We start from the raw sequence: 25,371 nt of genomic DNA, 5'->3' as shown, positions 1-25,371 counted from the left end.
AACATTACCTCCCAACCCCTGTATTCAATGCACTGAGCAATAAAGGCAACTAGACCAAACGGCTTCTTTATTATCCGACTACCTGTGACCTCCACTTTCAAGGAACTATGAAGTTGCGCTCCAAGGTGTCTTTGTTCAGCAGCCGTCCCCAGGACCTTATCATTAAGTGTATAAGTCCTGCCCTGATTTGCCTTTCCAAAATGCAGCACCACAGCTTGACCTAAATGAAACTCCATCTGCCACTCCTTGGCCCATTGTCACTACATTTGCAGGTGTCACATCAATAGGTGGAGGGACAGGTAGTGTTGGGGAAGCTGGGAGATTGCAGAAGGATTTGGTCAGATTAGGGGAGTGAGCAAAGAAGTGGCAGATGGTATACAATGTAGGAAAGTGTGAGATTATGCACTTTAGTAGGAAGAATAGAGGTGTGGACTATTTTCTAATGGGATAGGTCTCCAATATCTGAAGCACAAAGGGACTCGGGAGCCCAAGTTCAGGATTTTGCTAAGGTTAATATGCAGGTTCAGTTGGCAGTTGGGAAGACCGATGCAGTGTTTGTATTCATTTCATGAGGGCTAGAATACAAGAGCAAGGAAGTACTGCTGAGGCTATATCAGGCTCTGGTCAAAACACTTTGGAATATTGTGAGCAGTTTTGGGCCCCATATCTGAGGAAGGATGAACCAGTGTTGGAGCAGGTCCAGTTGAGGCTTTCCAGAATTGATGGGCATTCATGGAGCAGGTGAGAACACTGTCTCCATACTGTTGGAATTTTGAAGGATTTTGGGGGTGGGGGTTGATGTCATTGAAACTTACAGGATACTGTGAGGCCTGTATAGATTGGAGATGGAGAAGATGTTTCCACTAGTAGGAGAGACTAGGACCCGAGGGCACTGACTGATAGTGAGGAGACAACCCTTTAGAAATGAGATGAGGACTAATTTCTTCAGCCAGAGAGTGGTGAATCTGTAGAACTCACTCTCACAGAAGACTGTGGAGGCCGAATCATTGAGTGTGTTTAAGGTAGGGATAGTTAGGTTTTTGATTAGTAAGGGGATCAAAGGTTATGGGGAGTAGGCAGGAGAATGGAGTTGAGAAACATATCAGCTTTGATTGAACGATGCAGCAGACTCGATGGGCTGAATGCCCTAATAATGCTCCTATATCTTATGGTGTTTATAGTCTTATGATTGTTCTCTTGTTGCTGTCAGTTTGTTCAACTAAGCTATGTGCCTATTGATGCAAAAGAACAGGAACTTGACACTAAAGAAACACTCCCTTGTCTTGCTTGGTTACTAAATATGTATGCACTACTAGAATATTTTATTAAGCAAATATATTTATATTTTTGAATTATTTATCTTGCTACTATGTTTCTTAAAATATTTGTTATTCACAATACTCAAGTGTGTTGATGAAATTGAAACTAAGTACAAGAAAGTTAAGGTTAACATCAAATTGAAATAATAAACATACAATATTGCACAGATTAACAATAAGCCACAGGATTGGGAACTTTCTAAAGGCCAACCAAAGAGGACCAAAAAAGGGAGAAAAGAAGTATTGAGGATAATCTTTCAAATAATACAAAAACACCAGATAGTAAGACCTTCTTTAAGTAGCTAGGAAAGGAAGAAAGAGACCAGAGTAAGCATATGTTTTTCCAAGAATGAGGCTGGGGAAAAGATAATGGATCACCAGGAAATGACAGAGGAGCTACATCGGTCTTCACACTAATAGCATTCCAAAATTATCGACAGATTGAGGGGACAAAACTTAGCAGACGGAATATCTTTGAGAAAATATGAGGCAGTGCAACTTGGCCGAAAGAATAGAGGAGCTGAATATTATTTAAGTTGAGAAAGACAGCAGAAAACTGTAACATAGAGAGATTTGAGAGTCCACATGCATGAATCACAAAACGTTAGCCTCCATGTTCAGCGGGTAATACAGAAGGCAAATGGATTGTTGGCCTTCATTTCAAAATGAATAGAGTGTAAACGTGGGGCGGTCTTGTTAAAAATATATAAAGTACCAGTCAGATCACATCTGGAGTAGAGTGAACAGTTTTTGGCCTTCTTATCTTGGGAAAGATATACCGGCATTAGAGGCAGTCCAGAGGAGGTTCACTAGGTTAGAACATAGAAAAATACAGCACAGAACAGGCCCTTTGGCCCATGATGTTGTGCTGAGAATTAATCGAAATGTAAATATAATAACGTAACCTATGCACCCCTCAACTCACTGCTACCCACGTGCATGTCCAGCAGTCACTAAAAAGGTCCCAATGACTCTGCCTCCACCACCACCGCTGGCAATGATTTCCATGCATTCACAACTCTGATTTTGGCTCTGGAGGAATTTTCTCTGGAGTAGGTTGCATTATACTCATTTGACTTTACAAGAATGAGAGTCTTGAATATACTTAACAAGTCCACCCCTATATCCATCTGTGGTAAAGAATTTCACAAATTTGAATTCAATGTGAATTACCATTGTAATTGAACAGGGTTTGAAAATAATTGTTTTGTGCCGTTGAAAAAGGTAGGGGTGGAGCAAGTGGAATCAATGTGAGGGTATCCTGATGTGAGGCAAATATTAGTCGAGCAAAATTGATGTCAATAGTCAGTGTGAATAGCAGAAAATATCTGATCCATTTTTGATGTCGATATCCTTGTGTATTTGCAGTGTTTTCTATTTTGGTTTAGCAATCTGTTGTACTATTCTACTGCTCTTCCTACTCCACTTCAAAAAACTTTGTACTCACCAAGCTGTAAAATGTTCTGGAATATTTGGAGGTTGTGAAATGTACTGTCCACATGCATGTTCTTTCATTTTTTGATCTTTAACAGTAACAGGTGTGAAATATTGATTTTTCTGTATTTCCTTTCAAAATACACTGTTTGAGAACCAGTTTGGGACGTTTCTAGTCCAGACTAGCAATCTATCCTGTATTCGAAATACTGCTCACTTGCTAAACTGCACTTCTCTGTCTGTGGTTTCATTGCGCTGTATATTAAGTAGGTCATTAAGTTGTGATGCTGCTTGTGTTGATAGCATGTTCACACTCCTTTATGTCTAACTTGTCATACTACAGGCTTTACTTTGTCGCGTCACGTGAAGGTCATCTCCCCAGTGTTCTGTGTATGATCCATGTTCTAAAGTACACCCCGATTCCAGCCCTGTGTTTTAATGTAAGTAAAATTAGGAATTATTTTTATTACTGTGTTTTAATAATATTTAAAAAATTGTTTGCTGGAACTTATTTGACGATGTTTATATGTTAAATGTGGTACTCTCTGGGATCTAAGATGGCAGCAAACTGAAAGGCCTGCCATGCTGAGCTCTGCACCTCAACCCATGCATAGTGGTGGTTTTGCCCCCTCCCCACTTAAGTTTTCATGCAGAAAATATTGTTGTTAAACAGTTGTGGAACTGTTTAAACCTTGTTTTGGCAAACAAGGGTGACTAAAGGGAAAAGTTTGACTAAGTACCAACGCCCAGGACATTCGCCGATAGCCTCGGTCTTGCCCACGGCAACTGCGATGGAATCACCTACCCAGCAGCCCTTGGCTGTAGAATTTGTGAAGCTCCGGGAGATGATCGAGGAGAGTCGTACTCAGCTGGAGCCGCTTTCGGCCATTCAGCACAAGCACGAGAAGGAGCTAGAAGGGCTCGGAGAGTGGATGGAAGAAGTCGAGCGGTGAACTGCAATGTCAGAGACCGTGTTCAGATCCTCGACGGAAGCGGATCCAGGCCCTTGAAACAGGTCTGGGCCTTAACCAGACAGGTTGACAACCTCAAAAATGGAGGTGGGAGAAAGAATATCGGGGTTGTTGGCCTGCCGGAGGGAGTGGAAGGCAAACAGCCAGTGAGCTTTTTTGAAGCTGCCGTGATTTCTTGGTTGGGATGCCTTGGTTGGGTGGACCGGGTGAAGGTCAATAGAGTTCACCGGGTTGTGGTGCGCAGGTCTGGCCCAGACCAGTGCCCCCACCTGGTCGTGGTGCAATTCCAGTGCTATAGGGACAAGTAGAGGGTTATAGAAGCTTCCAGAATGCTGGGGGATGGATCCACAGGCCTTGATATGCAAAAGATCCAGAATAATGTTCCAATACTTTTCTGTGACTGTAATCCATGAAAGGAAAGCATTTGATGAGGTGAAGAGAAAACAGAGGGACCTTGGTATTCAATATTCTGTAAGGTACCCAGTGGTGCTTTGTTTTACTAATGAGGGGTCTGTCTGATCATTTGATTTCTCAAAAAGTGAAAAACTTTCTGGACACTTTAAAATAGACTGAAGGATATGGACAATAATGTTTTTTTTCCTTTGCTTTCTGTATTCCTATCTTTGCTTAAAGTATTATTGGATTTTTTTTTCCCCAGTGTTAATTAGTGTTAATGTATCGTTGGCAATGGGCAGTGTGCTCACTTTTTTTTATTTGTTTATGTTATCTCTTTTTTTCTCTCTCCTTTGCTTGGGTTTGGGGTACAGTTCAGGCTGGAAGGAGGAATGGAGATGTGTGTGGGAGATGGAAGTGCCCCCTGTGGGCAGGGGGTAGAGTCCCTCATCAAATGCCTTTTGTGTTTTGTACTTGGTTTAGTTTTTTGGTTTTTTTGGAGATATAGTTTTTGAAAGTTCTGTTAGGTATAGTAGTTATAATGCATATAGTTTTTTGACTCCATGAGTCTGTTTTTAGTCATGCTCCAAATTTTGTAAATCAAATTCTTCTTCTTGGGAGTTGAAAGGTTGTTGTGGAGGGTCATGGCTAACTGTGTTCTTAAATAGTGCACCTAGAACATTAAGGGGAGTCACTCACTGATCAAGAGGGAAAAAGTGCTGTTGAGCCTTATTGCAGGAAACTCGCTTTGATAAGGAACATCTGAAGTTACAGCAGTGTGGGTTTGATCGGGTGTTTTTCTCATCCTTCAATACTAAGAGCAGGGGATAGGCCATACTTGTCCAGAAGAATCCCCCATTTAAGTTAGGTCATATTAAAGATGAGTAGGGTGGGTTGTAATTTTTAAAGCCTCAATATACAGTGAAGAGTATGGTATTTGAATGTTTATTATCCCTCGGCGCACCACCTTAAATTGTTGTTTGATGCATTTTCCAAATTGATGGCCCCTTGGTGGGTGTTAACTGCCTTATGGACCCTATGGTGGATAGAATGCTCAAAGGCCCCCCAAAACCGTCTCCACAATCTAAGCAGCGAGTTGATTTATGTGTGGAACTGGGGCTGGTGGACATTTGGCGACGTCTCCAGCTATGGTTAGGGACTTTACATTTTCTTTCTAATCTGCATAAGTGCCATGCAAGGATTGATCTTTTCCTAACCCCCGTGACTTTTTTGGATTCGGTGATATTCTGCGCAGTTCGGAATTTTGCCATCTCCAATCACACATCAGTATTTAGTGGTTGAGATTAAAGGTAATGTAACAGGTTCATGGTACTGCCAAGTGAATCCCTTTATTCCCAAGGACAGCAAGTTCATTAAGTACGTCTCTAATGAATTTAAAGCTTTCTTGGCCATCAATTTGGATACGGCTAGTAACCCATCTATTCTCTGGGAGACTGCGAAGACTTATGCTAGGGGGATAATTACTTCTTACTCTGCCAGTCAGAAGCAACAGAAGGGAGAGCAGCAGCGCCTGTTTGAGGCACAACTGAAGGCAGCCGAGTCAGCGTGTTTTGACATGGTTAAGTTGCAGCAGGGCACAGCTCTTCAGTCTGCCTTAAATGCCACGCTCTCAAAGACAGCGAGGAAGGAACTTGCATGGTGATAGGCTGGGCAAATGTTTGGCATATTTGGCTAGGAAAAAGAATGCCCCCCAATCTATTGATTCAATTAGGGAAGGGACTGGGATTCTCACTTGTGATTCTAAGAAGATCAGTGCTGCATTTTGGAGGTTTTACTCCAAACTATTACCAGTTAGAATGCTGTGAGAATAGATGGGATAAGATGGAGTCCTTTTTTAAGAACCTAAATCTTCCAGGCGTGACCTCCAAACAGGCGTTTCTCCTTAATGCCCCTTTAATAGTGCAAGAGGGTCAGGAGGCAGTGAAGCAGCTTCAGAGTGGAAAGGCGCCCGGCCCTGATGGTCTTCCTAGTGAATTTTACGAAAGAATTTATAAATATATTGTCAGGGTAAATGTTGGACATGTGCAACTACTCATCCAGTCATAATTGCCTCCTGCCATCCTTGAGAGAGGCTAATATCTCTCTAAGCCTTCAGAAAGGGAAGACCTAGGAGGACTCTGCTTCTTCTTGACCCATCTTGCTTTCCAATTCTGATTTTAAAATTCTGTCCAAGACTCTTGCATTAAGGCTGGAAACAGTGTTGCCTTCCATTGTCAAAGAGGACCAGATGAGTTTTGTAAAGGACCGCAGATCCTCCAACAATATGAGGAAGTCACTAAATGTGATTCAGCAGTGATTGGTTCAAGGATTAGTGATTTGTTTAGATGCAAAGAAGGCATTTGATTGGGTGGAGTGTCCATACCTTTTCTATACTTTGAAACAGTTTGGTCTCTGTGAAATCTTTATTCGGTGGGTGAGGGTCCTTTTATAGTGATCCTGTAGCAGCGGTTCTCACCAATGGTGTAAGATCTAGCAATTTTAATATTTGTAGGGGCAGTCGGCAAAGTTGTCCCCTTTCACCTCTATTTTTTACGTTGGTGATTGAGCTACTGGTAGAGGCTATTCGTAGGGATCCTAACAGAACTGGGATCAAAGGCATATTAAATCACATTATATGCGGATGACTTTCTTAGTTTTCTTTCACACCCCGCAGTTACTGAGCCTCGCTTGAAACAGTGTATCATTCATTTGGCTCTTTCTTGGGTTACAAGATCAATTTTTCAAAATCGGAGGCTATGTCTATGGGGGGTCTTACGGGAATACCTGACGTTGAGGGTGAGTCACGGTTTCCCTTGAAGTGGTCACAGAGAGGTTTTCTGTATCTCTGCCTTTTTGTTACTCCTATCTTCAATCAGCTATTTAAGGCTAATTTTGTCCACTTGTTAGACAAGATTAAACAAGATCCCAAAGATGGGAGGCCCTTCTGATATCTTAGTTAGGTCAAGTAGCTCTTATGAAAATGAATGTCCTTCCTCATCCACTATACCCTATGCAGATACTCCCTTTGATTTTTCCCAGGCAAGCTTTTTAGAGATTTAATGGTTGGTTTAGCTCTTCTGTCTGGCACCATAGGTGACCCCTGATTAAGTTCCCAAAATTGCAATTGTCCCATGAGCTGGGGGGAGTGGACCACCGGATATTAAAAGATATCAATTAAGCTCCCTTTTATCTTTTGTAAGTGACTGGGTGTGTGAGGACCTGGCGTCAATATGGTTGGATATTGAGGCCTCCCAAGCAAAGTCTTCTCTTATTAGCTTGTTATTTCTAGACAAAATGAGGACAGTTGCAGAACTTGCTTAGGAATTGGGTGACAGGTTTAGACAGTACATTTGGATCAGCTCAGGCTTGAGGGCCGAAGGGCCTGTTCCAGGGCTGTAAATTTTCTTAGTTCTCTTTGTTTTTTCTTCTTGCCATAATCCAATAATTATTAATGCTCTCAAAGCATGGAGGGCAATTCAGCAGTGTGAGGGTAATATGTCTAAAACATCTTTTCTTACCCTATAGCTGGTATGCCAGGTTTCCAGCCAGGGACAATGCACCCTGAGTTTAAACTCTGGGCAGCTAGGGGAATTTCGTGTTTGGGTGATTTATTTGAGGGGTAAATAATGACATCCTTTAACCAAATAATCCATAAGTATGGACTATCTAGCAGAGGCCTTTTTCATTTCTTCCAGATTAGAGATTTTATTCAAAAAGAAACTCTGCTTTTGACCAATTTTCTACAAATCTGATAGAGAAGAGAGTGCTTCATGCAAGAGCATACTCACCTGTTGTGGGGTGTTCCCTTCGATGATATTGACCAACTATGTGAGGTTTGGGAGAGAGAGTTAGGAGTTGAGATCTCTTCTGAGGCATGGGAGGATATTTGTGAAAATGCAAAAAAGATTTCAATTTGTAATAGGACCCATGCCATGCAATTGAAGATTCTACATAGTGTCCATCTGGCACCAGATCTTCTCTCAGAATTTAAGGTGGGAGTATCTTCAGTGTGGTCCTCTCACTGATTGATTGACTGTGGTTCTGCCACAGGCTTCATATGTACTGGAAAGCTGTGGCAGGAGTAACAGAGAGGGTCTTGGGGATGGAAGTTAAGATGGACCAGCCTCTCTTCTCCTCGGCCTGCCCAGTTTATCTTCTTTACATAGACATGGGAGAAAACTTTTCAATATTCTTATTTTTTGAGCAAAAAAAAAATTTTGACGTGCTGGATGTCTGAAACCCCCTCCCCCGGGGTCTGTCGGGTTGGCGCAAGCTAATCATGGAACATATTCCTCTGGACGTTCTCACAGATATGGTGCACCAAAACACTGAACATTTTTGTAAGACATGGCAGCCCTTTTTGGGTTATCTGGAAGCAGATTTCTCTGCCATTTGAATGAGGGCCTTTGTATAGCCATCATGCTTTGTTTACGTGAACTTGGTGTCCCAACAGAATTTCAAATAGATGCAGGTGTAATATTTAGCGCTCTCTAAGGTTGGGAGCTATTATTTCGTAGCACTGAGCGGTGTTAAATTATTTATTTATTACTTTGATTTGTTTATCTTTCACATGAATATAGTTTTGTTTTGTTTGTCTTTTTTTTAATATATAGAATAGTGTGGTTATTGGTTTATTGTTATAATTTTGTAGTTTTATAAAAAAGAAATCTTTTCAATTATAAACATTTTTTTAAAAATGTGTTACTCAGTAAATAGAATAACCATAACAAACCAGGTTGCAAAAATCAAAGTTTTTGTCTTCGCTATCTAGTTCAGAGGGATACAAGCTTGAAACTGGAAGGAGCTATCCAGCTGCCCTCGAGTGATTTAATGCAGTGGAGTTTTCACAGTAAAGGCTTTGAGCCTAGATTTCCATGGAATTGGTCAGACTTGGAAGGACTTTAAAAATTCAGAAACCAATTCTGGGATTCCTGCTGTCTTGTCTGGGAAAAGGTCACAGGTTGAAAGACACAGGGATAAAGAAATCCCTGTTAGAAATCTGCTGTGAAAGCAACTGCTGTTCCTACTGAGCTATCAATAAGACGTGTCTCATGATATCAGTAACAGGAGCTTTCCTTTACTTCATCAATGATTGTCCAACATCATGCAAACATGAGTCTAACAGCAAGTTCAAGTTTCATGCTGATGTTTGGCTTGAATCTGTAAGCTTGATAACAGAAAGATTAGTGGACAGACTCACTCCACCCATACTTTTGTATTTTGTTTTCATATTTTCCCCCAACACTTCACTTCAACTGAGCATTAGAATATGCTCCAGATTTTGGTCTGTGCCACTGTCTAACCAGCGATGGACTGTAGGCAGAGTAGTCCTCCTCACTGGGTGGACTCTGGCCTCTCCCCAGCATTTATTCGGACACCTTTATCGAGACTGGAACTCCAGCAGGAGACTGATTGATTGCGAGTGCACACTCTGGTGCTATGGATTTCCCTCTCTGCAGTTTGGAGGATACTTGAAAAAACATTTGAGCATTCTTGAAAATCCTTTGTATAATTAACATACTCCCCTCCCCCTTAACACACTTCTGGTTACTCACTCGTTCAACTTCCAAGTGAATCTGCAATTATTGCACATCTTCATAGAGCAAGTTATATCCTAACAAGGCCACAAACAAACATCAGTACACAAATCTGACAAATGTCAGACTGAGTTCCCTTCATTTTGTCCACCATGTTCTTTATTGTGCAATACACTGTACAAACATCAAAATGTGTTTAAAATTGTAAGCCATCAAAATTAATTGAAGTGGTTTTCACTCGCTGTTTGTGCTTTGTTTTTATATTGACTGCCTTGGTTTCTGTTTTATTATTTAGGGAGGAATGGCTTTAATCTTTCTCTGCGTGGAAGATATTTACAACCTTATTAATTACTTCAGTTTTAACTATTGGCTCTTTATTGGCCTATCAGTTGCAAGTCAGATTTATCTGAGGTGGAAGTTTCCAGATCTACCAAGACCTGTAAAGGTAAGAACATTGCTTAAAATGACACCTGCTGATTTTAAAAAAAAAGAAGCAAAAGGCTATGGTTGCTGGAAATCTGAAATAAAAACAGAAAGTACTGAACCTGCTCTGCAGGTCTGACTATATTGTTGGGAGAGTAACATGGTCAAGTCATTGACTTGTCATCATTTTTTTAAAAGCTGTTTAAATCCCTGAAATTTTTCCATCAGTGTTAGAAGTTCCATGCAATAGTGACACAGGGTTGCACCCAGGTGCTATTAATGTTACATTGTAACTGTCCAGACAGATTTATTCCTATGTACAATCAATGTTGTACTAGAATTGAGCAGAGAATGGTCTGCAGCCAAATACAATAGCATTACATTGTAACCGTCTAATAGAAGGTCTGATTATCAATATTATGTTGTAACTGCAGGAAGAGGTATCTGATCAAGTGAAGGTCTGTTACCAACACGTAACATTATTGCATTATACTGGTCTGGAGAAAATCGTTTTGTCACTTATTTGTCACATTCAACACATAGTGTTCCATCATTGATATATTGTGTCGTGAATGGTGAGGCTTTGAGTTACTAGCCAGAGAGTATCCAGCCTCCCAACAGCTGTAAGCACTGCAGTATTTATGTTTCTTGTCAGTATAGGCCTTGAGATGTTGGTGATGGCAATAAGTATCAAGGAGAGGTAGCTGGGCCCAGACTTACTGGATGATTTGGTTAATGCCTCAAACTGAATAAGATCATCATAAATAGGAGCAGGTCATTCACCATCTTGAACCTTCTCTGTCATTCAGTAGACAGAGATTATGGCCTTAAATTCACTTTTTATTGCCAGCCCCGATAACCGTTGATCTTCTTGTCAATGAAAGATCTGCCTCAGTTCAGTCACCAGCCTGCACTGTTCTCTGGGAAGGAAAATTCCAAAGTCTAAAGACCTTCCTTGAAGAAATTCCTCCACATCTTTAAATAGAAAGTAACTGTGCCCCCTAGGTTGTGCCATGTGACAGAGTGGCATGGAGCATCCTCTCAGCAGCTGCCTTTTGATTCCCCTGCAGAACCTCAGTACTTTTCAATAAGATCACATCACTTTCTTCTTTTAGACAATGTGTATAGACTCCACCTGCTTGAACTTGACTCATAATTTAATTCATCATCCCTCGAATCAGTTGAATGAACCTTCTCAGATCTGTTTCTCATGCAACTATACCCCTTCTTGAGTAAGGAACTGCATACTAAATATAGTACACCTGGGGTGGTCTCATACTAAATATAGTACACCTAGGGTGGTCTCATACTAAATATAGTACACCTAGGGTGGTCTCACTAATGCCGTAACTGTAGCAAGACTTCCGTATGTGTATACTCCATTCCTTTTGTAATAAAGATCAACATTTTACTTGCAATACCTGCCTTCTCATTTTTTGAGACTCATGAACAAGTGCACCTAGGTCCCTCGGTATTGTAGTATTATAGCACAGTCTTTTTTCATTTAAATAATATTTTCAATTCCTGCCAATGTGGCCAACTTCACATTTTTCCACATCAGACCATATCTACCAATCATTTTCAGACTCTTTGTATCCTCATCATGACATGTTCTCCTGACTATTTCTGGTATTGTCAGAAATCTTGATTATAATAGTTAGGTCCTTCATTGGGTCATTAATGTCGTTTGTAAAGGCACCAACCACTTCTCCCTGTTTGTCCATTTATCTTGAATCTCCATTTCCTATTGGCCAATCCATTGTTAATATAGCACATCAAAATCATGAGCTCATACCTTTTGTGGTACTGTTTTGGTATGGCTCCTTATTGAATTCAATATATAGTAGTGACAGGTTATGCTTCATCCTCCCTGCATGTTACATCCTCAAAGAATTCTTGAAAACTTGTCAAACACTTTCATAAACCCCGATGTTGACTCTGCCTAAGTATTATAATTCTCTACATTCTGCTACTCATTCCTGAATAACAGGAATTTTTGCATTTTCACAAAGATAGATGTTAGGCTAACTGGCCTACTGTGTCCCAGCCTTTTGTCTCCCTCTTTTTGAATTACAGTTGTGCTTTTCCAATCATCTGGAATCTTTCTCGAATCTGGGAAATCCAAGAAGATTACAACCAATATATCAAGTTTCTCGGCAGCCATTTCTTTGCTAACCCTAGGACGTTTATGCTTGAAACGTTGACTCTCCTTCGCCTCAGATGCTGCCTGACCTGCTGTGCTTTTCCAGCACCACACTCTTTGACTCTGATCGCCAGTATCTGCAATCCTCACTTTCTACTAGGATGTAGGCTGTCAGGCGCAGGGGATTTAGAATCCTAAAATCCCTACATTACAGAAGCAGGCCATTCAGCCCAAGGAGTCCACACCACCCCTCTGGACAGCACCTCACACAGGCCCATTCCCCTAACCTATCCCTGTAACCCCACATTTCCCATGCTAATCCATCCCTAGACACTCTGGGCAATTTAGCAAGGCCAATCCACCTAACCTGACTTATAAATCTCATTTATCACCTTTAGTCTCATTGGTTCTAGTACATTTTCTCTAGTAATGGTGATTATCTTTTGCCTGCTGCTTTACTTCAGCACTTGGGATGCTTTTTTTGTCTTATGAGGAGGACACAAAGTGTCTGCAAAGTAATATAGATGACAGATGGTATATAATAGGGGAAAGTGTGATGTTGTGCACGTCGACATGAATAGGAAAGAGGGATATTATAGAGTTGGAGAGAGATTGCAGATTTCCGCAGTAGACTGTCCTGGGTGTCTTTGTTATGCATCCCAAAAAGTAATCATGTAGAGGCAGTTTAATCAAGAAAGCAAGTATAATGACAGCCTTTATTGCAAGTGATTGCATTATATAAGTAAGGACATCTTGCTACAACTGTACAGAGCATAAGACCACATACAGTTTACAGTTTTGGCCACTTAGCCAGGGATACACTTGATTCGGAAACAGTTTTGAGGAAATTTACTGGACTGCTTCCAGGAATGTAGTAGTTATCTTATGGGGAAGGTTTATAAGCAGGTCAGGCTCGTTGGGATTTATAAGAGTGGAAGGTGAAGTTGTTGAAAAATATAAGATTCTGAGGGGGCTTTTTGGGTTAGATCCTGAGAAAATGTTTCCTCTTGTGTGAGAATCTAGAACAGTTTCAAAAAATGGGGTGTCCAATTTAAGATGGAAATAAGGAACAATTTCCATTCTGACGGCTTTCATGTTTGTAATTCTAACCAATAGAAAGCAATAGATGCTCAGTTACACAGTAATTTCAAGGCTGAGTCAGAGAACGTTTGATCTACAAGGGGCTTTAGCATTATGGGTGAAAGGCAGGGAAGTGGATTTGCAGTTGACTCAGAGCAGCTATAATTCTAATGACAGGAAGAGTGGGCTTGAAGGCCAAGTGACCTCCATCTGTTCCTAGTTGATACATTAATCTATTTTCCAATTCCTCTTTGGCCAGTTCCCTTCATAGACTCGTAAGTATCTTTTAATTAATTTGAAAAAGACACTAGTTTCAGATCCACATTTCACATGTGTTCATTTTTACCGAGTGGATCATTTACTCAGAGGCCATTAGTTAATCCTGTTTTCAAACACATTCAGAACATATTTTTATACAAAATTGTTTTGAAAAAGACAATGAACTAATCCTCAAGCTGCCTTTTCCAGCTTGGACGTTGCAAATGTTTATATTTGTCAGTCAAAACGGGAATATTGACCAAGCTTTGCTGCATGTGGGAATGAACTAATCAATTATGAGAAATTGCAAATGTTTCTGGAACATTGCAAACTTCATTGAACAGCCCTATGTCTGACCTTACAATAGAGGGAAGATTGTAAATGGCAGTGCATATAGTGAAACAGCTTGAATGTCTCTGGAGGACAAGTCTCCAGCGGTACATAGTGGCATTTCTGATGATGAGGATTTCAGCAAAATACTGAGACACATCAACAAATTGACCCTTATGATTCAGTGATTGAAAGTGCTTCAGACTTGATGTTTGGATTCACGAGCACTTTTTAACCTGTCTTTCGATTTGAAGTCATTAGAGTCATAGCAACGTACAGCATGGAAACAGACCCTTCAGTCCAACTCGTCCATGCCAACCAAATATTCTAACGTATTCTAGTCCCCATTTGCCAGCACTTGGCCCATATCCCTCTCATCCCTTCATATTCATATACCCATCCAGATGCCTTTTAAATGTAATTGTATCAGTCTCCACCACTTCATCTGGCACCTCGTTGCACACATGCAGTACTCTCTGTGTAAGACATTGCCCCTTAGATTTAAAAGGAACCTTTCTCCCCTCACCTTCAACCTATCTCCTCTAGTTTTGGACACTCATACCATGAGGAAAAGATCTTGTCTATTTTATCCTATCCATACCCGTCATAATTTTGTAAACCTCAATAAGATCACCCCTCAGCCTCTGACGCTCCAGGGAAAACAGCCCAGCCTGTTCAGTCTCTCCCTATAGCTCAGATCCTCCAACCCTGGCCCAACATCCTTATAGATCTTTTCTAAACGCTTTCAGGTTTCACAACATCCTTCCGATAGCAGGGATATCAAAATTGCATGTAGTATTCTGATATTGGCTAAAGCGATGTCCTATTCAGCTGCAACAAGACCTCCCAACAATGAAACTCAATGCACTGACCAATAAAGACAAGCATACTAAATGCCTTCTTCACTATCCAATCTACTTGTGAATCCACTTCAAGGAATTATGAACTTGCATTCCAAGATCTCTTTGTTCAGCAACACTCCCCAGGAACTTTCCATTAAGTGTAAAAGTCCTGCCCTGATTTGGTTTTCCAAAATGCAGCACCTCACATTTATCCAAATTAAACTCCCATCTGCTAATCCTTGGCCTGTTGTCTCATCTGATCAAGATCGCATTGTAATCTGAGGTAACCTTCTTTGCTGTCCACTTCACCTCCAATTTTGGTGTCATCTGCAAACTTCCTAATATACCTCCTATGTTCACATTCAAATAATTTATGTAAATGATGAAAAGCAGTGGACCCAGCACCTATCCATTTGACACACTGCTGGTCATAGGTCTCCAGTCTGAAAAGCAACCCCTTAACACCACCCTCTGTCTTCTACCTTCAAGCCAATTCTGTATCCAAATGGTTAGTTCTCCCTGTATTCCATGTGATCTAACCGTGCTAACCAGTTTACCATTAGGAACTTTGTAAACACCTTACTGAAGTCCACATAGATCACGTCCACCGCTCTGTCCTCATTAATCCTCTTGGTTATTTCTTCAAAACATGATTTCCCACGCACAAAGCCATGTCGACTATCCCTAAGCAGTCTTTGACTTTCGAAATGCATGTAAATCCTGTCCCTCAGGTAAACTCCCTCCAACAATTTGCCCACCACCAATGTCAGACTCTCTGGTCAGTAGTTCCCTGGCTTTTTCTGACCACATTTCTTAAATAGTGGCACTACATTAGCTAACCTCCAATCTTCTGGCACTTTGGGTTGGCACGGTGGCTCAGTGGTTTGCACTGCTGCCTCACAGTATCAGGGACCTGTGTTCGATTCCACTCTCGGGCGACTACCTGTGTGGAGTTTGTACATTCTCCCCGTGACTGCGTGGGTTTCCTCCGGTGCTCCGGTTTCCTCCCACAGTCCAAAGATGCGCAGGTCAGGTGAATTGGCCATGCTAAATTGCTTATAGTGATGTGTAGGTTAGGTGCATTAGTCAGAGGTAAATGACCTCTGTCAGAGGTAAATAGGGTAGGGGAATGGGTTTGGGTGGGTTACTCTTCGAATGCGGACTTGTTGGGCCTAATGGCCTGTTTTCACACTGTAGGGTTTCTATTCAGTTCACCTGTGGGTATCAATGAGACAAATATCTCAGCCAGGGACCCAGCAATCACATGAGCTTCCCACAGAGTTCTAGGGTACACCTGATCAGGTCCTGGAAATTTATCCACCTTGATGTGTTTTAAGACATCCAGTACTTCATCCCCATTTTTCAAGATGTCACTGTTTATTTCCCCTCATTCTGTATCTCCCATATCCTTCTCCACAGTAACCACTGATGCAAAATACACTTTTAATATCTTTCCCCATCTCCTGTGTTTCCACATATAGGTGATCTTGCTGATCATGAAGGGACATTATTCTCTCCTTTTTGTCCTTAATGTAGTTGTAGAATCCCTTTGGATTCTCCTTAACCCTATTTGCCCTCCTGACTTTCCTCTTAAGTATACTCCTACTGCCTTTATACACTGCTGTCTACATCTGATATATGCTTCCTTCTTTTTCTTCACCAGAGCCTCAATTTCTCCAGTCATCCAACATTCCCTACACCTACCAGCCTTGCCTTTCACGCTAATATTGTCTCTGGGCTCTTGTTATCTCATTTCTGAAGGCTCCCCATTTTCCAGCTGCCCTGTTATCTGCAACCATCTGCCCCCAATCAATTTTTGAAAGTTCTTGCCTAATACTGTAAAAATTGGCCTTTCTCCAATTTAGAACTTCAACTGTTAGATCTGGTCTATCTTTTTACATCGCAATTTTAAATCTAATAGAATTATGGTTGCTGGCCCCAAAGTGCTCCCCCACTGACACCTCAGTCACCTGCCCTGCCTTATTTCCCAAGAGTAGGTCAGGTTTTGCACCTTTTCTAGTAGGTACATCCACATACTGATCCAGAAATTTTTTTGTACACACTTAACAAATTTCTCTTTATCCAAGCCCTTAACACTGTGGCAGTCCCAGTCTGTTTGAAATGTTGAAATCCCCTACAATAAGTACCCTATTATTCTTACAGGTAACTGAGATATTACAAATTTGTTTCTCAATTTCCTGCTGACTAGTTGGGGGTCTGCAGTATAATCCCAATAAGGTGACCATCCCTTTCTTATTTCTCAGTTCCACCCAGGTAAGTTCCCTGGATATATTCCCAGGAATATCCTTAAGAGGTACTTTATTGAGGTCTGTTTGGAAGTCCATATAAATAACATCTGTAGGTGTTCTCCTGTCTAATACTTAAGTCATTTCTTCAAGAAATTCAGTTAGGTTTGTCAGGCATGACCTACCCTTTACAATTTAATGCTGACTCTGTCTCAACAGTTAAACATTTACAGAATTTTCAGTCACCCTGTCCCTAATTACAAGTTTCAGTCATACCCTGACAACAGATGTTGGGATAACTGGTCCGTAATTCACTCATTTGTACCTCTCTCCTCTGTTTAAATAGAGGAAAAACATGAGAGACTTTCCAACTTACTGGTAATTTAATTGAAGGACCTTGTCAACTTGATCGTGTGAAGAGTGGTACAAGCAAAATTATGAGATTTTTATTTTGTAAAAGCTAGCATTACTTGATAGAGATGTAATATCATAGCAATGTATAATGTGCATCTCTGTAAAACTCCACCTATTGATTATAATTTTATTGCTTGCCATTTTTTTCCAGCTCAGCTTGTTTTTTCCCATTGTGTACTGCTTGTGCAGCTTGTTTCTCGTGCTGATGCCCCTCTACAGTGACACCATTAATTCCCTAATTGGGATTGCAGTTGCACTCTCAGGAGCTCCAGTTTACTTTCTCTGCGTGTACCTGCCCATTGATAAACGACCCAAGTGCCTTGAAAAACTATTACGTAAGTTCTACAGGGATCTACTGCTTTTTGGTAGTTATGTCAATTATGCCTTATCCACTGCCACATTACAGGGACAAAGTGGTTATGAATAAATACATAACTTGTGTTCCATGGCTTGTGCAGTGGTGCAGTTCGAAAGTGTGAATCGTTTGTAACAGTAACTGGGGTTTGTATGTTACTATTCCAGTCACTGACACTGATCTGTGTTTTATGTATAATAACTTTTTAAAAATGGTGCATTTGTCTGTGTGTGTCAGATGTTTGGTAGTGAACAGTTACCAATTATACTTAGGAAGGAAAAATTTACCGATAAACCCTTCAGTTTCCAAATGAGCAAGTTCATCTGCTGAAACTGCCTCCATAACTTCAATATGATCAGAAATGGACTGGAAGGCCCTTTGAATCTGTTCTGCCTTCAAGTAAGACTGTGTAGTTGATCCATTACTGCCTATCTGTATCTGTCAATTAGTTGTCCAAAGGTCTATCTATTCCAGTCTTGAATATTCTTAAGAATACTTCTCTGGAGTGCAGAATCCTAAAGATTCATAATGGTCTTGGTGAAGACACTTACTCCCATCCCAACCCTGAATGGTCCTTATGATAAGACTGTGACCTCTAGTTCTAGACTCCCTGGCAAGGGGAAAACTCCTCTTGGTATCTAACCTCTCAACTTATTTCAGGACCTTTTCAAAAAGATCACCACTTATTCACCTGAACTCCAGAGAGTATAGATCTAATTTTGTTCCAAACCTTTATTACTCCTAGATTTGACTATATTACCATTCTCCTGACCAGTGTCCCATCATGCATATTTCATCAACTTAAATCCATTTGTTGCTCCTACCTAACTTGTACAAAATCCCACTCAACTAGCCAAATAAAATAAAAATAATGGGAAAGTTGAAAACTTAAAATAGAAAGAAGAAATGCAGGAGTAACTCAATAGATCTGGCAGCATCTACAGAGAGAGAAAGGAGATAATGTTTCAAGTCCAATATAGACTTAAAACATTAACTCTGTTTCTCTTTCCACAGATACTGCCTGATCTGCTGGGTTTCTCCAGCATTTTCTCTTTTAATTTCCCATTCAACCATCCGCCCATCTGCACTTCAACCTGTATTGGCTCCTGGTCAAGCAACGCCTCAATTCTAAAATCTTCCTCTTTATTTTTAAATCCCTTCCCAAATACATGCCTGCAATCCACTGACTTAGTTTTGTTCCTCCAACTCTCGTCCCTGATGCACATCAGATTTTTACTTTCCCAATCTTGCCCAAGTTCAGAAACTCCCCCTGAACCTCTCACCCTCCTACCTTTATTGCCTTATATGAAGCTTTAGAAACCTACTTCTAACAAAGTTTTGGTTACTTGCTCTAACGTCTCATTATGTAGTTAAATGTTATTTGATAATGCTTCTGTGAAGCAAGTAGGATGCTTTTCTTACTGCAGTAAGAGCTCCATTATTGTTGAGCTTCATTGTTGCTATTTAATCAGTTTAAGATATTACCGTTATTTTGCTGTCACTCCTGATTATCTGTCCCTGAGCTCTGACAATAGAATTGGGTCCGATATTATCCATCAATTGTTCATGTATTGTGTCAATATCCTGAATCTCATCTAACTATGCACTATTAGGCTTGGTGATATAGCCAATCAGAATTCTTTTTCTCAGATATTGTGATTAAACTGAAAATAAGTTTGTTGAGGGAGCACAGATTCCTTCTGCCTCTCCCCCATCTCTCTCTCTCTCTCTCTCTCTCTCTCTCTCTCTCTCTCTCCCCTTCCTGCTCATTCTCCTTCTCTCATCCCTTGTTACTGATGTTCTTTCCTGAGTGAATATGAACCTGATGCACATATGTTAAAATTGTGAGTGGGTGGCTAATTTTTTGCAATAATAATCCTAAATGAAAATGATTCCAGTGTTATTTTCATTCTTCATTAATATCATTATTCAGTAAATCTAGAATGGAAAAAGTTGGTTTACGTTAGTTTCAGCGATTTTTCAAAGCTCCTCGTCTTTTATTTCCACTGAGATTCATGAAACAAGATTCAACTCTTTTTGAATTTCCCAGTTTCATTGCACCTTTCATTTAGCTTAAAATTAAACATTTTGGCAATACTTAGTCACAATATTGAAAAAAATGTAGACTATCAATTTTTAACTTTGATTGTCTGATTTAATACTGGAAATACTTATATACCAAAATAATTTTAAGAAGGACCAAACAGCTGCAGAAATCGCTTGACCAGATATTGAGGCAAGGTCAGGAAACCAATGTTGAACAAAGAATTGCCTGAAGTGAATTACCATTTTTTTTTGTGAATGTTGAAACTGGTCAGCTGAATGAGGCATAAAAAGATTACATAATCTATTCTAGTTTACACTTGTCTAATAAGCTGCATGTATTGGGCATGAAAGATCACCCAAAACAATCCATCTTTGAAACACAGTGAAGCTAGACTCTGAGAGAAACAAATGAACCATATTTAGTAACTACAGAGAGTTAAAACAAAAGATTGGTAATAGCAAGAACTGGAAGATTTTTTTTATCTCTTGTCCTTCTCAAAATCTCATGATTTGGAGATGCCGGTGTTGGACTGGGGTGTACAAAGTTAAAAATCACACAACACCAGGTTATAGTCCAACAGGTTTAGTTGGAAGCACACTAGCGTTCGGAGCGATGCTCTTTCATCAGGTGCATTCTCAGGTTAGCTGCTAACAGTGGTGATAGCTAGACAATATGTTGAAGGTGTTAGCCCCCTGTGTTCTCTGTCTATGACCTGATATTTAGATTGATTCTAATCTAAAAAGTGAGATAACAGAGTTTTACTTAAATTCATGCAGTTTTTGAGCTTAGAGTTCTACATGAATGTATACAGTTTTTGAGCAAAGTGCAATGTAACTCTGCAAGTACAAATTCATCCCACAAAATATTTGTCTGTCCGTGTGTATGTGAGAGTGTGTGTGTGTGTGTAGTGCAGTGGTGATCACCTGTAGTGTGACATGAACCCAAGGTCCCAGTTGAAGCCCTCCCTATGGGTACGGAACTTAGCTATCAGCCTCTGCTCGGCCACTTTCCTCTGCTGCCTGTCCCGAAGTCCACCTTGGAGGATGGTCACCCGAAGGTCCGAGGCTGAATGTCCTGGACCACTGAAGTGTTCCCCAAGTGGGAGGGAACCCTCCTGTCTGTTGATTGTTGTGTGGTGCCCATTCATCCGTTGCCGTAGCCTTTGCTCGATTTCCCCAGTGTACCATGCCTCTGGGCATCCTCGCCTGCCATGTATAGGATAGACCAAGTTGGCTGAGAACACCTTCAACATATTGTCTAGCTATCACCATTGTTAACAGCTAACCCGAGAATGCAACTTTAAAAAAAAGGTTTTGTGATTTACACGGTGGCACGGTGGCACAGTGGTTAGCACTGCTGCCTCACAGCGCCAGGGACCTGGGTTCAATTCCCGCCTCAGGCGACTGTGTGGAGTTTGCACGTTCTCCCGTGTCTGCGTGGGTTTCCTCCGGGTGCTCCGGTTTCCTCCCACAGTCCAAAGATGTGCGGGTCAGGTGACTTGGCCATGCTAAATTGCCCGTAGTGTTGGGTAAGGGGTAAATGTAGGGGTATGGGTGGGTTGCGCTTCGGCGGGTCGGTGTGGACTTGTTGGGCCGAAGGGCCTGTTTCCACACTGTAAGTAATCTCATCTAATTTCAATCTCATCTCACATGAAAGAGGTGAAACTATCACTGTATTCTAACAGATGAAAGGCTTAACAGACAATCAATTTTTCAATGTATAATTTCAGTTACATCACACTGCAAATATTTGCTATAAATTCTGTGTTACGATCGAGCCCTCCACTATCACCTGATGAAGGAGCGTCGCTCTGAAAGCTAGTGTGCTTCCAATTAAACCTGTTGGACTATAACCTGGTGTTGTGTGATTTTTAACTCAAAAGCCAGTGCCAGTGATAATTGGAGAAAACATATAACCACTAAGAATTTAAGGATTTTGCAAATTGCACTACGATTGCCAATACAGGACATCAACTAAAACAGTCATGATCTCTATTTCAACTATAAGAACACAGCATTACAAGAGCTTTTTAAACTGTATATTCTTGAATTGAATCAAATTAGCTTTATTGTCACGTACTCAAATGAGTACAGTAAAAAGGTTCCAGTCACTGCATTACAGCACCATTTTAGGTACTCAGGTACAGATATTTAAGGTCAAATTCTTAGGAAACAAAACAAAATAGAAAATTAAAGAAATAAGTAGTCCAGCATTGTAGGTCGTAGGAATAAATTAGAAAAATAAAGAAGTAAAAAGCTCAGATTATCAATCTTTCTGACGTAGTCCATGCTGGCACCTAACATAAAGGGGCACCTCCAGTGCCTTGCCGCTGCCTGCACTGGGCCCACCATTGTAGGAGTCGCTCCACTTTAGGCACCATCTCTTCGTTGCTGGGCCCACTTCACTGACACCCAGCACTCTCCCTCTAACTAAGAGTCTCTGGCTCCACTGCCAGGCCAGGCCATCGCCAGGCCTTGAGTCCCACTTTGGCTGCAGATGTTCTTCATCTTTATATTGAATTAGATCCTCTCCCTCTTTTAAACTTAGACCTCTGTTGGCTTGTGTTTTGCTTGTTATGCTTTACTTTTTTTTGCAGAGTTAGTAAGTAACAAAATTTCTGTTTCTTTCACTTGCAATTGGTTCCTTAATTGTGACCAAGTGACTACATTTTGATTGAAATGTGTTGTAACCCCCATGCTAAAAAAAATTAAAATTTTTTCTTGTGGCTAACTGAGACTGTGTTGAAAATGGGGAATGCCTTACATAGTCATAACAATGGAATCTAAAATCTCAGCAAATGAAAAATCATCTGATTTACTGTGAGTCTATTTTAAGGTCCTGGTGGAGACTAATTTCATCCCACAAATTTTATGTACTTAGTCATTAAATATGTTTTTAGTTTGGAGTCCAAACTCTGATATCTAATAAAGTTTTTGATTGATAATATTTTTCCAGGTATCTTCTCTTTGCAAGTTCAGAAGTTGACCATGTGTTGTCTAACCGAAAATGAATTTAAAGATGACAAGGAATCTTAACCAAAATCTATTGAAAACTGTTCCACATACTTGGTACTAGGCATGGTTTGTACAGATACCCAATTTTTCTGTTGTTAAACCAATGTGACTCATGACTTGAATCTAGCATACTTTAAATTTGACAATCAAAATATTACATCTCGTGATTGGACTATTTATCTGGTATTAATTATTTTGGAAAACTGCTTTTTCCTTTTTTTTTATGGAAGTAAATAACAGAATTATTATAAATAATGGTGCTTTCATTTTGGACTGTGTATTTTCTCCTGCAATGGAGTCTGTTGACTTTGGTCACTTGCTGTTGGGTTTAATGATGGTGTAAGTCCTGGAGTTGTATGAAAGCTACTTTTGGAGCAATACAATGGTGGAAAGCCACAGCAAAGCTGGGAGTACAGATTCATTGGTGTGCAGAATTGTCTATTGGCAGCAGGAAACTCTGGATTAATTCCCTTTCCTTCCTAAAAATTTCACCCCTTGACTTGGAGAAGGCATTTTTCCTTCTGCCCATTTTAGGACACTCTCCATAACTCACAATAATAGTGGCCCAACACTTGGGCACTTACAGCAACATGAAGATTGCCATTTAAAATGATTTATATTGAATGTCTTATTTTGTTATAAAATGAAGAATACCTTATACAATTTTCCTCATTTGTTTTAACAAATGAGCCTGTCATTCATAAAATTCTGAATCTATTCAGTCTGGGCTTATCCAGAATATGGACGCAGCCTAGTTCTGGAAAATTTTGTTTTGATAAGTACGTGTGATAGAAGATGCTTCAACAGTTTGTCGTAGAACAATGCTGTGAAATATGAAGCAAGAACTCAATTAAAACAGCCAAGGGAAAAGGTTCAAAGTGCAGAGCATCAGATTTGCACAAATATTTGCCCAGTTAATACATTCCAATAAAGAAGGGGATTATATGGATTAGTCAAGGGTAGTTGGTTAGAGGAAAATGAGAAATGTTTACAATGAGGAAATGCAGTTTTTACATAGACTTAAATATTTTAAAATGGCAACTCATCAAGTGACAATCACTGCCTGATCCCGTTCTCACCTACTGCCTACTCAGATGCAAATCCAGCAGAAGTCACAGGAGATTGATCAGGTCAAGGAGACTTGGTGGTCTTTCCCTTTCCTTGGCACAAGGGCCACTGGGGTACATCACAGTTACAACCCCATTGAAAACAACAAATGTAGCACTGTGACTGAACTTACTTTTCTAAGATAATCAAAAAAAAGGGGAAAGTATTTATAACATCCTGTTTAAGGATTGGTAGGACCTGTATTTGTGTAGGGCCTGAAATATTTTTGTTAATTACAGTTACTGGTTTATGAGGCTCTCAGGAATGTTACAATTGCAGCACTCTAGATCATAAACACTAGGGAAGATCACAACACTACAACACCTGAAATAAGGTGGGTTTCAAAAGAGAAGTTCTATTATGTAATTGCTCAACAATTTAATATTCAGCATTTAAACCGTTTACAGATCTACTTGTATCTATTCCGTGACAGGTACTAGGGTAGTGTCACTTGTAGTGAATTATTCTGTTGTTTGGAGAGCTGTGTATTAGGAGCACAGGTCACTATTCAACACCACCTGTACAGTAGAGCCACTCCTAACATCCAATTCCTTACTGTCTGATCAATCTGTGTTACAACCTCTTGACCCCCAGCTCCCTCCAATCTACTTCAGTATAGTTTTGATGCAAATCGATTTATTGAACTTGTGACACATATTTGGTTCCTTTTTGTATATCTTGGCCAAGTTTATTCTCCATTTCATTTACCAAGATTGGTAATGCATTGTTTAAATATGTATTTTCTATTAATCCATTGAGAGGTGACTTTGATTTCTCATCCCATCACTCCAAAACTCATAACTGTGTGTGTAGGTGGGGACATTTAAGTGTGAATTCCGTGTGTTAATGCCTGATTTGCAAATCTCTTTTCTAGTGTCTTGAGCTATTTCAATTCGGTCACACATTCGGCTGGGTATATTATGTAACCCATAAACTAAATGTTTCAGACTGTTCACTATTTGATTCATGAGGTATTAGAGATTCTGTTTTCGTTTACAGACAACATTTCAAATACAAATGGTTTCCATTTTCTATCCCTTTGCTCTATCTGTCCCTTTAAGTTTAAAGTGTGAACTAATAGTACTGATGCGTTTTGTATTGTAATGCGTTTATTTTACTAAAATTGTTTCAGATTCCAGGGAAGCCAGACAAGAATATTGTTGGCTGTTAATGATCTTAAGAACTTACTGCTAGTTTTTACTATGTAATTGTATTTTCATGTAGGTTTATGTGATTGCAGTTTTTTTTTGTCACTACACAGTGCAGTGACTTCTTTTTCTAGATGTTACAAATAGTAATAAAAAGATAATAACAGCATACAAGTGCATTGTTTCATGATTATTAAAACAGTCCTTATGAAAGGTTAAGCCAGAAACGTCAACTCTTTTGCTCCTCAGATGCTGCCTGACCTGCTGTGTTTCTTCCAGCGCCACATTTTATTGACTCCAACAATACTTC

At 40.2% G+C, this 25,371-nt stretch overlaps 1 protein-coding gene across 8 annotated transcripts in view; it reads left to right on the top strand.

The window, feature by feature from the left end:
* Window positions 1–25,160, top strand: part of si:dkeyp-120h9.1 (Y+L amino acid transporter 2-like) — a 129,370-nt gene extending 104,210 nt beyond the window's left edge. For all 8 annotated transcript variants that reach the window (XM_060850262.1, XM_060850264.1, XM_060850266.1 and 5 more), the window contains 4 exons: window positions 3,097–3,193; window positions 9,950–10,099; window positions 17,542–17,725; window positions 22,748–25,160. In XM_060850262.1, coding sequence (XP_060706245.1) covers window positions 3,097–3,193; window positions 9,950–10,099; window positions 17,542–17,725; window positions 22,748–22,827 — 511 coding nt within the window. In that variant the 3' untranslated portion in view covers window positions 22,828–25,160. The remainder of the gene's footprint in view (window positions 1–3,096; window positions 3,194–9,949; window positions 10,100–17,541; window positions 17,726–22,747) is intronic.
* The last annotated feature ends 211 nt before the right edge of the window (window positions 25,161–25,371 follow it).

The sequence above is a fragment of the Hemiscyllium ocellatum genome, chromosome 34 (assembly GCF_020745735.1).
Source record: "Hemiscyllium ocellatum isolate sHemOce1 chromosome 34, sHemOce1.pat.X.cur, whole genome shotgun sequence".
NCBI classification, from domain to species: Eukaryota; Metazoa; Chordata; class Chondrichthyes; order Orectolobiformes; family Hemiscylliidae; genus Hemiscyllium; species Hemiscyllium ocellatum.
The sequence above is the reverse complement of the archived record's forward strand: the minus strand, read 5'-3'. Positions and strand labels throughout refer to the sequence as shown.